Source organism: Talpa occidentalis, unplaced genomic scaffold (assembly GCF_014898055.3).
Source record: "Talpa occidentalis isolate TD23 unplaced genomic scaffold, MPIMG_talOcc4v2.1 talOcc4.9, whole genome shotgun sequence".
NCBI lineage: Eukaryota > Metazoa > Chordata > Mammalia > Eulipotyphla > Talpidae > Talpa > Talpa occidentalis.
Window position 1 is genome coordinate 54,015,388 of NW_023605305.1, and position 15,325 is coordinate 54,030,712.

Here is a 15,325-nt window from a genome sequence, read left to right on the forward strand (position 1 = left end):
AGGTAAAAATGAATAAGATGTCATCTCTGTCCTCAAGTAGTTCATAGTCTGGTGTGAGAGAGCCCATTCCAATCAAGTCTCTACTTAATGTGGTCCAGGATTTGTTAGACCTGGCCAAGCTCTTCTGAGCAAAGATCTAAGATGAAGCAACATACTTATGTCGTCAAAAATGAATCAGGTTGGTTCTGAAGTACACATTAAAGAGTTCCTGCCTCTGAAGTGTTATATAAACACCATGATTTATAATGCTAAATGAAAATAATTATTCATAATTTGTTTTGATTAGTACACTGTACTCAGAATCTGATAATAAATTTAGTTTTTATTATGGAAGTTTCTTTTTCGAATTTCTAGATATTTAAGATGCATTTTTCTTTTAGCAGCAGCAATGTAAACATATTGCATGCCATTTGTTTTCCCTTCAGAGCCACTGTGTAACTCCTTCACAGGCAAATGCTAATAATGACTACCTAATTGGAGTCACTTATTTAAGAGAGACTTAGGATCCAACAGTTTAGATTTTGAACCTCTTTGATATGTGGGCTTGGTCTACTTTAGGTAAATTCTTATCTTCCAATAGGTTCTTCAATGGAGAATAGTCACAGCAAATGTTTTCTTTTTTTTTTTTAAGATTTATTTATTTATGCATACAAGAGCTGGGGGTACAGGCCAAATGTGTGAGGAGTGAAGGATTCACCAGAGACAGAGTAGGGAACAGAACAGGCAGATTGTCTGAAGTACACTGCTGAGGGGAGCAGCAGGCAAGTCAGGAGAGGTCTGCTGCATCATGTGGGTTGCTCCCTAACCAGCTGGGGGACCGAACTCGTGCTGCAGAGGCTGCTGACGGCTACGTAGGTTATGTCTTAATCCCCTGGGCCACCAGGGAGACCCGCAAATGTTTTCTTTGAATAATACAAAGCGTGTATGTGTAAATTTTGTTATTTGTAAAAACTGTATTTACTAGTTGTATGCCATCTATTCAGTGATAATTGTAATAATAAAAGTTTCCAAGTTCCAGATATAATAGTGTATTTTTCATAATATCATCAACTGTGTGTGTGTAAATGTGCAAATTTTTTAGGCTTAGAACATGTAGCTCAGGTTTTAAAAAAAATCACCTTACATACAACATACAGAATTTTAGTTCAGAATAGAATGTTATATTCTTCCTTTCTTGGCTAAATATAACCTATTGATTTCAACCCACTGTATTTTTATAGAAGCTATTTGAAATTAAAACAATAACACATAATCCTTAAAATGATGATTTCCATGCAGCTCATCTGGTCATTAACACATAACATGAAGATATAAATGGAATGGTATTATAAAGTAGCATTAATTTGAATAATTTGTCAATTACCTAAATAGAAGTCCACAGTTAACATTATCATTATATGAAGTCTTTGAAAATTATGAAATACTCATTTACAGTATATATTTTAGGTTGTCAAAAATTACCTTGGGTAGCTCTTCAATTTGATTGGCATCTAGATAAAGCTCCTCTAATGTTCGTTCAAAGTTAAAGACCTCCTTTGGCACCTGCTGAAGGCTGCAGTGGGAGTAATCTAAAACTGAGATGATTTCTTCTTCACCTCGGAAACATCGGCACGGCACCAGACGGCCGATGATTTTCCGTTTGGTGGTCATCTCCAGGCACTGCACTAAAGAAAAACAGAAAAAACAAATGCTTAGTTGATTGCTTTGGAAAGATGTAATATGTAAAGATTCTGTTACAAATTTAATTTTGGTATATATTTTATAATCACAGAATTATTTTGAGTTTAAATAAGATATAGCCATATCTATCATTTAATCCTTAAGCAACTTCAGGATATGTGAGATCGTTTTTATTCCCATTTAACATATCTTTATATGGATGAAGAGCTTTCCCATTATCATGTGGTTTTTGTAATGGCAAACTTGGCCCAGAATACAATTCTGACTCAAAGTAATGCTATTACCATGATTTTACTCTTACTTGAAACATGAGTTTACAGTATTTTTTTTTAAATATACAAATTGCAGTGCAGAAGAGACACCTCCAGAACTTGTTGGAAGAAAATACACTTCTCTCATTTCAGTAAAAATATTCAATATTCAAGTTTTACTCCTAAGGTTTGAGTTCATTCTCTTTTTGAGACATTTCATTCCAACACATATTTATCGAATTACTGTCTTCCAAGCATTGATCTCACAACTGGGGATAAAGTGATAGATTGGAAAAGGTCCCTGTTTTCATGAAGCTTATATTCTATTTGACCTACTCATTCAGAATGAAGATCCAGGACTTTAATGGGAGACAACAAACTTGAAACCATGGTAGAAATTCCTGAAAGATCTCTGACCATCTTTTTCTTCTTCCTCTAGCTTAAACTGCCTAAACACCACAAAATCTTGCAGAGACTTGTATCAAAATTCCTACATCACTTTATTAAATCTATTGTTTTTCATGTCATTCTCCTAAAACTATAAGCCTCTTGAAAGTAGGAACTGTGTTTTGTTCATCTATGTATTTGTTTTGATGTTTCACATCAAGATATTCAATAACAAATAGAAATTGAACTAATGAATGAATAAATGGATATGGTTGGGATATTCCCCCAACCACTATCAGTGAGTAATAATTTGCTTAAGAAATTTGTCATTCTTACTAAAAGGTCATTGTCTCTGTCAGTGTTTCCCCAAGTATAACTAGCAACTCCTCTGAGTATCCAGAGCAGCACTAAACAATTGCTAAGCATATTATTTTCCTGGGTTCTAGGTGAGTTCTTGAGATGGGGATCTTTTCTTTTTCATTTTGAAATTCACATGAATTTGCCAACTATAGAAGTAGTTTTGAATGAACATCCATTTGAAGCTTGCATTTTGTTAATGAATTTTTGCTTACCAATATAAAGTTTTTGCTGAAATAGAAAGCAGTGACAGTTAAAAAAAAAACAATATAGTACCTTGTTTTTAAAATTGTTTAGATTATATCAAATTGACAGGAAAACAGCAGAACATTGCTTAAGAGATGTTAGCTACTCCAACCTAAAGCCATCCTAATTTCCCTCTTTAAGTAATAAAATTAAAGAAATGATATTTTGGGGACAGGTTCATGAGTAAGCTCTTATGATTGGTTATTTGCACAAGGTAATTTGTAGAAGGCTAACTAAAAACATTCAAATAATGATTTTTTTTCCCTATTATCTTCTGTTTCTCTGAGAATCTGAGTCATTTCTGAGAACCAGAATCACAAGGTTTGGTAACTGTTATTTTACTTGATGTTCCTTGAAATTCTTGATGGTAAGTTGGTGTCTTCCATTTCCCACCTTTGATTTGGCACATATTAGGCATCCAGTAAGTCCATCTGTCACTTTTCCCCTCCCTCAAATAATCCTTTAGGAGACCACTTGTTCTTTTCTAGTTCTTTTTTTAAAGATTTATTTATTTATTTATACAAGCACTGGGTACAGTCAGAAGTGTGGAAGGGTGAGAGAATTCACCAGAGCCAGAGGGGACAGCAGAGCAGGCAGACTGATGAAGTACACTGCTGAGGGGAGCAGCGGGCGGCAGGAGAGGTCTGTGCGCTATGTGGGACCCTCGCCCGATGGCCAGGGATCTAACCGGCGCTGCAGAGGCTGCGGGCAGCTTCACAACCCAGCGCTCAACCGCTGCGCCACCGGGGAGGCCCTCTAGTTCTTTTTTTGACCTGATAAATATAGATCTGTCATTCTGTTAAAGGGCCCCTGGAAACTGGTCTTGTTTGTGTTATTGAGTTAACTCAAACTTGTTTGTTACCTTCTTGTTGGAAACCAGAGACCCTCAGCCAACCAATATCTTGCTTCCCCATTACACCACCCTGGACATCAACCCCATAAGCCAGGACACTCCTCAATCCAAGCCCCAAGTGTGTCTCAGGGCAGTTGCCCCTCCTCCCTCATTTTGTGATCCACAATAAATATTCCTTGCTTGAAACCAGTTATTGGCTCCTCCAAAATTTGTATGGAATTAATTAGTGGAAACCAAACAAAGACCCATCAGGATCGGTAGAAATTCTAGAGTTTCTCTTTGCTGTCATTTTGTGAATACTGCATTTCCTTTTTGGTGTTATAGTTCCTATTTCCTGCATCCCATGTCTTTATTGTTTCTAGACTTAATCCTCAGTTTGTTGAAATATAATATCTAGTAACATGTGTAGAAAGTATCTACATATGTATGTGGTTTTATTTCACCCAGAAACATTTGGAAGTTTGGATGGATAATATGCTTCCAGGTTATAAATCATTTTCTTTTATAAATTTGAAATTATTTTTTAATTTATTATTTGCTAGCTTTTAAGGTTGTTGTCAGGAAATCCATTTCTATTTAAAGCTATTTAAAATCTTGTTTCACACCCACTTTCCCCTTCATCAAAACATTTTAGAACTTTTATCTTCAGTCTTTTACAATTTATGACACTTAGCTTTGATGTGCATTTTTTAATATGTTAAACTTTCTGTTATTATTTATGTGATCATTTCTTCCTCTTGTTTTTCTTTCCTCATACTCTACAATCCCAACTAATAGAACTAGGACCTACTTCTTAAATTCATCTTGTAATCCAATTACCTCTTTCATTCTTTTTTTTTTTTGATGACTACATCTTTGTGTTTTTATTCTGTTTTTCTCAAGTGTACCTTCTAAATTCATCTACTGGTTTACCTTTTATTTGGTAGCATATTTTTCACTATCCAAAAGTCATTTGTTGTTTTCTTCTTGTTCCTTTTCATCTTGCTTGTATTTCAGGGTGCTGTATTGTTTTCATTTCTCTTAGAAGATTTTAAATATATACTTTTTGTTTTCCCTCTGCCCCTTACTTTATTTCTATGTTCTATTTTCTGTTTGTATCTTTCCTAATAGAGATTTTCTACAAATATCTTGTGATTCCTGGCTGTCCTTCGATATTAAAAAATAGAGCTCTAAAAGTTAATTGGAAGCTTTGTATGCATGATAGGTTTCACTGCAGAATGATCTGGCAAAAAACCAGAAAAAAAAACCAACAAAACCTCTGGTCTTTTACCTGGAGGATAGCCATGTAGTTTTGTATAGAAATGATTTCAGTAATTTTCCTATTTTCAGTACTAACTCTCCTCAGATCTTGTCTGATACGGTATCTCTAAGATGTTAAGGAGGTTTAGACTAAATGATTTTTTATAGCCTTTATGGATATTTTACAATGTAGCCAATGTGTTATATAATACAGACAAATATAAACTACATTTTCTTTCTCTGTCATCTCAAAATTCATTGAAATTTCTTCCTCCCTGTGTTTCCTCTCTATTTTCTCTTTCCTAGTGAGAATATGTACTTTAACATTCCTTTCATTTCAGTAGAATCTTGGTTGTAATAATAGATAAATAAGGACAGTGGGAGATTGACTTCTGTGATTAAAAGAAAATTCTCCTCTAATCCCTTTCATACTTTTAATCCCTCCCCTCATACCTGACCTCTTATGAACAAGGACCAGGGAACTACATCCTTTTTTGAGACACTTTTCCTTTGTTTTTTCTGATATCACATTTCTGACATTTATCCTCTTATTTCAGTTCCTGCATTTCAATCTTTTGAGAATATGACATCTTCTCCATTAAACATTAAGATTTATACTATTAGAGTATTCCCCTCCCCCCAGTCTATTGTTTATTTAATTGTACACTCTCTGCTTTTACAATCTCATTCACCTTTCCCAACTCTCACATCATTTCACTTTGATGAGTAGATTATTGTAAAAAAATTGTTTTTTAAAAATCCCTACCAGTTTATTTCCCTCAAATTTCCTTTTTATGTTTTATGGGTATCTCAAACATAAAATGTTCAAACTTACAGTGATGTTCTTGCAAAGTATGAGCACATCATCATGGTTAAGAGTCTGGCCTCTGGAGCCCACTTTCTGGTTGTGTGAGTCTGGGCACATTATTACATCTCTATCAGATCCCTCTTTTGTAAAATAAGAGTGCATACAAAACACTCAGAATTGTGTCGTAAGTGTTAAGCATTTACTTAGTGCTAGCAACTACTGTTGTACCCAAATCTCCCTCTGTGTTCTCAGTCTCAGTGGACAACATTACTATTCATTTACCTTGTTTCTCATGACAGAAAGATGTTTAGTCTTGATTCCGCTAGTTCCTTCACTCCCCACATTAAACAATCACAAAGTCTTAACCATTAAATAGCCTAAACATTTCTTCAATCAAACTCAATTTTCTTCATTTAAACTGCCCAGCAACCTAGTTCAAATTATTATCTTTTGCATTCATGTCTAACATTTTTTTATTATTCTCACAGAACAGCTGGAGTGGCTTTAAAAACACAAGTAATAATAGGGGGCGGAGCAACATGGCGGCGAGGAGACGCTGCGAGTAAGATCTCCCATTAAAAAAAGTGAATAGGGAGGAAAAGCGGCAGGTCCCAGTGAGAACTGAGACAGGGAAGATAAACGGACGACTCCAGCAAACTGCCCGAAGAAGAAAGTTGCCATAAAAGAGGACGAGAAGGGAGGGAAGCGCAGAACCCTGCTCCCCTCCCCCGCCCACAGAGGCGGCACTCTCCGACCGGCAGAGACGAGGGAAACAACAAACCAAAACGCCCAACAAGAAAAACGGATGCAGCAAGTGGGACTGTGAGTGGAAAGGAACTATTTCAGCCACCACACCCCGTGAACGGGAGCTGAGGCGAACCCTGCAGGATCCGCCGCGAAGGTGAGCTCCAGGCGCCAGTAAAGAGAGCCCCGCCCACCAGGAGGAGCCCAGCACCTGCACACAGCCCCGGCCGCCCGGTAAGCTTGCGCGAAAGCGGCGCTCGGATTGCAGCTGCCCAGGGCCCTGCGCCTGCGACCTAGGCTTGCGGGGAGACTGCGGAGGCCCTCCCTGAGTGAGCAGGAACAAGGTGCCCAGGCAGGGGAGCGGGATTCAAAAGGCGCCATTCCCGCGCCACTGATCTGGGCTATAGCCCGCGTCCTGGAACTGAGGACTTTGGAACTGAGACCCGGGCGGAGGCCCTCCCTGAGTGAGCAGGAACAAGGCGCCCAGGCAGGGGAGCGGGATTCAAAAGGCGCCATTCCCGCGCCACTGATCTGGGCTACAGCCCGCATCCTGGAACTGAGGGCTTTGGAACTGAGACCCGGGCGGAGGCCCTCCCTGAGTGAGCAGGAACAAGGCGCCCAGGCAGGGGAGCGGGATTCAAAAGGCGCCATTCCCGCGCCACTGATCTGGGCTACAGCCCGCGTCCTGGAACTGAGGGCTTTGGAACTGAGACCCGGGGCACGAAATTAGGGGCGTGGGTTCCCCACGACGGTGGGGCACAAGGCAGACACAGCACCCCAAAGCCGTTGAGGTGTACCCTTCCATCCCCGCTCTGCTCCCTGTCCCACGGGGTGGAAAATCAGCTCCCCAAGGGCTCTAGGAGAGATCTCTGGTGCCACCTAGCGACTTGACCCCAGCACAGGCTACTGAAGGAGCTAGTGGCCAGCTGGGGAGTTAGCCCACACCGGGCCCCTTCTGAACAAGTAGTCTGAGCCCACAGGGAGAGCGAGCACCCACAGCCGGGGCAGACCAGGCGCGCAGAATAGTGTGCCTGAGACCAGAAGCGCAGGGAGTGTGTCCCACATCACCATTTTAGAACAGGGACATTTCTTCAGTAAAGACTACCTGCAGAAGGCTTCCTCAGGAGCCAGAGGTGAGCGGGGGAAGTTCGCCCACGCCAGACCCCCTCTGGCCTGCAGTCCAAGCCCAGAGGGGAGCAGGAACCCACCGCCGGGGCAGACCAGGCGCACAGGGGAGTGTGTCCCCACATCGGCATTTTAGAACAGGGACCTTTCTCCAGTAAAGGCTGCTTGAAACTGACAGATGACTCCTGGAAGAACCAGAGGGGAACAGAGAAGCCCACCCAAGATGCCGGCAAGTCCCAACAACACAGTGTCCCAACGCATACGGCAAATTAGAAAACAGACAGTAGGGAGGAGAAGAACCACACGCAACCTAGCAACTCTCCAGAGAAAAAGCACACCACAAAAAGAAAGCCAGCCCCCAGATTGCAACGACAATAACTTGGAAGAATTTCTGAGCCTTCCAGAAAGAGAATTTAAAATTGCCGTGATTAAAAAACTGACAGAAGTCATAAAGGAAAACAATGATAAGGGAAAAATAATCAACGATCAGAAGAATGCAATTGAGTCCCTAGAGAGGGAAAACAATGGTCAGAAGAAAGAAATTGAGTCCCTAAAGAGGGAAGTAAAAGAAATGCAGGAGATCAAAGAATTAATGGAAGAACTAAAGAATTCTGGGAAAAGCAATGAAAGCAGAATAGATGAAATGGAAGAACGAATAAGTAATCTTGAAGACACAGAAATAAAAAGAACCAAAACAGAGAAGGAAAGAGAAGTACGAAGGAAAAAGAACGAAGAAAGACTTCGGGAACTATCGGACTCCATGAGGAAAGGAAATATAAGAGTTATAGGAATACCAGAAGGAGAGGAGAGAGATGTAGGAACAGAGAAAATATTCAAAGAGATAATTGAAGAGAACTTCCCAAATGTGAAGAAGGAGCTGAAAATTGATATACAAGAAGCAAGAAGAACACCAAACTTCCACGACGAAAGGAAAAATACAGCAAGACACATAATAGTAAAGCTCCCAAGAATCCAGGACAAGGAAAAAATAATGAAGCTGGCAAGAGGGAAGAAACAGATAACATTCAAAGGAAAACCAATCAGGCTGACATCAGACTTCTCCGAAGAAACACTACGGGCAAGGAGAGAGTGGAGGGACATAGTCAACAGACTCCAAGAAAACAGATGCCAACCAAGAATACTCTATCCCGCAAAGCTCTCCTTCCTCTTTGAAGAAAGAATATGGACCTTCCCAGACAAACAGAAACTCCGGAATTTCATTGCAACTAAACCCCCACTCCAAAAAATACTACAAGGAGTTCTAAAGCCAGAACCTCAGAGCGACGAATAACAATGAAAGAAGGCCAAAAAAAAAAAAAAAAAAGTTATTAAAAGAATAAATAAATAAAATCAAAGGAAAGACAAACACAATGGCAAATACAGATGTTAACATATCAATATTAACTCTAAATGTAAATGGACTAAACTCTTCAATAAAAAGACACAGAGTTGCAGCCTGGATTAAGAAACAAAACCCAACCTTTTGCTGTCTCCAGGAAACACATTTAGCTACAAAAGATAAAAATAGGCTCAAAGTTAAAGGATGGAAAACAATCCTACAAGCAAATGGACCAAAAAAGAAAGCAGGAACAGCTATACTTATATCAGATAAAACAGATTTCAAACTCAAAAAGATAAAAAGAGACCCCAATGGTCACTACATTATGATCAAGGGGACAATACTTCAAGAAGAAATAACACTCATTAACATATACTCACCAAACGAAGGAGCACCAAAATATATCAGACAACTGTTGTCCTCTCTGAAAACAGACATCAGAGAAAACACATACGTAGTGGGAGACTTCAACACACCACTATCAACAATGGATAGATCAACAAGACAAAAAATAAGTAAAGAAACCAAAGCTCTAAATAAAGACCTAGAGCAATTGGGCTTAACATACATCTATAGAACACTAAACCCCAAAAAAACGGAGTACACATTTTTCTCAAGCGCACACGGATCATTCTCCAGGATCGATCACATACTGGGGCACAAGACAAACATCAACAGATACACCAAGATTGAAATCATATCAACCATCTTTTCTGACCATGAAGGCATCAAACTAGAAATAAACCATAAAAAGAAGGCAAGGAACTTTCCTACCTCATGGAGATTAAAAACCACACTACTGGAAGACCATTGGACTAATGAGGAGATCAAAGAAGAAATTAAAAAATTTTTTGAATTGAACGACAAGGAGGACACCAATATCCTAAATGTATGGGATGCAGCAAAAGCAGTAATAAGAGGAAAATATATAGCAATAGAAGCTCACATCAAGAAACAAGAAAGAACGCAAAGAAACAACCTAATCTCGAAGCTCAAAGATCTAGAAAAAGAACAACAAGAAAACCCCAAAACCAGTAGAAGAAAAGAAATAATAAAAACCAAAGCAGAAATAAATGAAATTGAAACTAAAAAAACAATCCAAAAGATCAATGAAACCAAGAGCTGGTTCTTTGAAAAAATCAATAAAATAGACAAACCCCTAGCCAGGCTCACAAAGGAAAAAAGGGAGAAAGCACAAATAAACAGGATCATCAATGAAAGAGGAGAAATCACAACGGACACAGCAGAAATCAAAAGAATAATCAGTAACTACTATGAACAGTTATATGGAAACAAGTTTAACAATCTAGAGGAGATGGACAAATTCCTACAACTCTACAATCACCCAAAGCTAGATAAAGAAGAAATAGAACACCTAAACAGACCAATTACAATTAGCGAAATTGAAATGGTAATCAAAAACCTCCCCAAAAACAAAAGCCCAGGACCTGATGGATTTACAAATGAATTCTACCAAACATTCAGAGACGAATTAGTGCCTATCCTTCACAAACTCTTCCAAAAAATTGAGAAGGAAGGGACAATACCAAACACGTTCTATGAAGCCAACATTACACTAATACCAAAACCGAACAAGGACAACACAAAAAAGGAAAACTACAGGCCAATCTCCCTAATGAACACTGATGCAAAAATCCTCAATAAAATTTTAGCTATCAGAATCCAACAATGTATCCATAAGATAATTCACCACGACCAAGTTGGATTCATTCCAGGGGCACAAGGATGGTTTAACATCCGAAAATCAATCAACGTTATCCAACACATCAACAAAAAGAAATATAAAAACCATATGATAATATCAATAGATGCTGAGAAAGCTTTCGACAAAGTGCAACACCCATTCATGATAAAAGCCCTTGAAGTTCTTGGGATACAAGGAACATACCTCAACATCATAAAGGCCATCTATGACAAGCCAACAGCCAGTATCATTCTCAATGGTGAAAAGCTGAAAGCAATTCCATTAAGATCTGGAACAAGACAAGGATGTCCACTCTCACCATTGCTTTTCAATATAATACTGGAAGTCCTAGCCAGGGCAATAAGACAAGAGAAAGACATCCAAGGAATCCAAATAGGAAAAGAAGAAGTCAAACTATCACTATTTGCAGACGATATGATATTATACATAGAGAACCCCAAAAACTCCACAGAAAAGCTAATTCAACTCATCAATCAGTTCAGTAAAGTGGCAGGATACAAAATCAACACGCAAAAGTCAGTAGCCTTCCTATACACAAACAATAAATCTGAAGAAGAAGAAATCGAAAAGACCATCCCTTTTGTTATTGAAACAAAAAAAATCAAATATTTGGGAATAAATCTAACAAAAGAGGTAAAGGACCTATACAAAGAAAACTATAAAACACTGTTAAAAGAAATAGAAGAAGACACAAAGAAATGGAGAGACATCCCCTGCTCATGGATTGGAAGAATAAACATTATTAAAATGGCCATCCTTCCAAAAGCAATATACAGATTCAATGCTATTCCAATCAAAATTTCAATGTCATTCTTCAAAGAAATAGAAAAATTATTGATGAAATTCATATGGAATCACAAAAAACCCCGAATAGCCAAAGCTCTAAAAAAAAAGAAGGAAATGGAAGGAAATGGAGGCATCACTCCCAGACTTCAAACTATACTACAAAGCCATAATCATCAAAACTGCATGGTATTGGAACAAGAACAGACATACAGACCAATGGAATCGAATAGAAAATCCAGAAATAAACCCACAGATTTATGGTCAACTAATCTTTGACAAAGGAGCAAAGACTATGCATTGGAGCAAGGAAAGTTTGTTCAATAAATGGTGCTGGGAAAACTGGGTCGCTACATGCAAAAGAATGAAGCTTGACCACCACCTCACACCATACACAAAAATCAACTCAAAATGGATTAAAGAACTAGACATAAGACCTGAAACCATAAAATATATAGAAGGAAATATAGGCGAAACACTACGTGATTTGCACATCAAAGACATCTTTACAGACACATCACCCAAAGCAGTGATAGTGAAGGCAAAGATAAACAGCTGGGACTATATCAAATTAAAGAGCTTTTGCACAGCAAAAGAGACAATAACAAAAACAAAGAGAAACCCCACCAACTGGGAGAACATTTTTGCACCCAACACTAATGATAAAGGACTGATCACAAAAATCTGCAAAGAGCTGATGAGACTCAACAACAACAAAGAAAATAATCCAGTCAAAAAATGGGCAGAAGAGCTTAAAAGAAACTTCTCTGAAGAGGAAATGCAAATGGCCAACAGGCATATGAAAAAATGTTCAACATCACTTGTCATCAGGGAAATGCAAATCAAAACTACCATGAGATACCATCTTACACCAGTGAGAATGGCACATATTAAAAAAACTAGCAACAACAAATGTTGGCGAGGGTGTGGAGAAAAAGGAACTCTTCTGCACTGTTGGTGGGAGTGCAAACTGGTCCAACCACTGTGGAAAGCTGTGTGGAGATTTCTGGACCTACTAAACATAGAGCTTCCATATGACCCAGCAATTCCACTCCTAGGTATTTACCCAAAGGACACAGAAACATCAATTCCAAAGAACACCTGCACCCCTATGTTTATAGCAGCACTGTTTACAATAGCTAAGCTTTGGAAACAACCCAAATGCCCAAAAATAGATGACTGGATCAAGAAGATGTGGTACATATATACCATGGAATATTACTCAGCATTCAAAAAAGATAAACACATGCAATTTGCTGCAACATGGATGGCGCTGGAAGGGATCATGCTCAGCGAAATAAGCCAAAAAGAAAAAGAAAAATACCGGATGGTCTCACTCATAGCAGGAATCTAGAAAACTTAAATAATGGACCAGGAAAATGAAAAACTATAAGAAAGTGAAAATCAAAATCAACAAAAAACTATGAACCAGAGACACTTTTAGGGGGCCGGGGGCGGGAGGGGAGGGATTGGGGTCAGAATGGGGGCGGCAATTGTATGGGGAATATAACAATAAAATTTATAAAAAAAAAAAAAAAAAAAAAAAAACACAAGTAATATTCTCACCCTCCTGTTGTAAATTCGTCAGTAACTTCTCTGTGGCCTAATAGCGAAATGCAATATCAAGTATGACATGGCCCTGTGGTCTCACCCCTGCCTTCCACACTCACAATTATTCCCCTGCACATTCTGGCCAGATGTCACTCTTCCCATTGCTTCCTGTGTTCTTTGCCTTTGTGGCTTCTTTTGCATTTCTAAGACTATTTAGTCATTCTTGTGCTAGAACCTTAAGAAGTAAGGTTGCCTCTGCATAAGACACATCTCCCTATTCTTTAAAAAAGTTTGATTAATAAGGGAAAATAAGTGTCTCCTTATCAAGGTCGGTTACGATCCTTGGGAATATATTCTAACTATACACTGCAGTTCCCTTTTAATAACATGTTCATTACTTCTTCAATATCAATCATGTTTACTAGTTTGAAAGTTCTGTGAGTACAAGGACCATGTCCAGACTACTCAAGAACATGTATTTCCAGTAAGTTATGTTTAATCTGGTTTAGCACAGATATTTTAAAAATATTAACTGTATTAGTAAATGAATATGGGCACTAAAGATGATATGATCACTTTCATATATATATATTTACAAAATTGCAAATCAGCTTACGATCTATTACCTTGTTTTTTCATGAGAAATAGGCATTCATATATATATTCATCTATTAATATATTTTAATAAACTAATTAAGGTTTAGTGAATCTGTGATATGCATAAAGTGATATACAGAATCATTAGTGTGGCTCTTAGAATTCATTACAATAAGTCACTGATTTTTCCCATTAGCAGACCTTGAATTACATTAATGGTGATATATATAGATCAGCACACAAGAATTTACTAAGACATGAATTTACCAGTTGAGTAGGTCTCTCTCTCTCTCTCTCTCTCTCTCTCTCTCTCTCTCTCTCTCTCTCTCTGTTTCTCTCTCTCTCTCTCTCTCTCTCAGACACACACACACAACAGTTATTTATTCATATAATACTTATAAGTGCAAAACAAAATGAAAAAACACTGGTGAGGGAAATAGCATTGTTCTCTTATTGAGTGATCAGTTTTAAAGAATTTGTTGAAAGCCAAGAGGATGAAAGTATAGAAAAGCAAGATAGAGAGAGTGTTTCAGGAATTCAAAGAGCATGAAACACAGAATATACATGCATATTACATATGTGATATTTAGAAGCACATATTTACTTTTTTTCTTTTTTCTGAAATATGAAGCTACTGAAAAGGTAGCTTCACATAATATGTTTAGACATTGACTCAGGTGCAAGCTCATTTCTTGTGTTAGCACATATTCTTAGCACACTTCCAGTGGAAAATTTCTTAGATTTTCAGTAGGTTTAAGGGTTTTTTTAAAAGGCAAGAGGAAAATAGGTATCCATCTCTTCCTGTTAAGACCCTTTCAATAAATTCCTTGAAATCAAAGATAAGATCATTCTTTTCTGAATTCTCATAGTACTGTACAGATTTACTTCTCTTTTGAACCATATTTTAAAAATCTACTTTGAATAGCTTAAGAGGATTTTTCTTTTTCGACATACACTACAGAGTGCAGTCAGTGGCCTCCCTTTAAAAACTTTCCCAGAGTCAAATGCATTTAAATAGCAAGGTTTGATTATATGACCTAACCTAGGTGAAATAATAAAAGGCTCATCTTGTTACATCCTTCTAATCCTTTTCTATTAATAATTTAAACAAACGACAATTTCAACCACTTGAGAATTATGCCTGCAATAGTTGACCCAAGCTGTAAGAATATTTTTTTCAAAACATCCACTTTTCAATATCTTTGCATTCCCTACGAATTTAGACCCATCTCTCTCCATGTTATCCTTGATTAATATACCATACCTGGAAAGATAAAGGTAAAAAGGAACATTCAACCTTTCCAAGATTTGTTGTGATAAATACTCTGGCTGTCCTCAAAGACTGTCACAGTCTTCCATTTTTTCAAATGAGAAATGTTTCTAATTTATTCATTGAGAACCCTTTTGCTTCACTAAGTATGCCATGGGGATATGGAAACCTGCCAAGCTCTCTCCATGTCCTACTTCAAGAAGCAATCTTTAAAACCATTACTTAACCTCAAGTACATCTAACCTCTTGTTGAGACAACCTCCATGGTGATTTTGACTCCAAATGGAGCATCTGAAATTCGTTTGTTTTCTCACTGCTGACATGATCATATTTCAAAAATACTCCAATTTCATGGGTTTGTTTTCAGTT

General features: G+C 38.0%; 1 protein-coding gene across 17 annotated transcripts in view; it reads right to left on the reverse strand.

Annotated features, from left to right (window-relative positions):
* The window catches only part of LRRC7 (leucine rich repeat containing 7), a 433,981-nt gene that overhangs the window by 267,467 nt on the left and 151,189 nt on the right, over positions 1 to 15,325 (reverse strand). For all 17 annotated transcript variants that reach the window (XM_037499532.2, XM_037499531.2, XM_037499527.2 and 14 more), the window contains one exon: positions 1,462 to 1,664. In XM_037499532.2, coding sequence (XP_037355429.1) covers positions 1,462 to 1,664 — 203 coding nt within the window. The remainder of the gene's footprint in view (positions 1 to 1,461; positions 1,665 to 15,325) is intronic.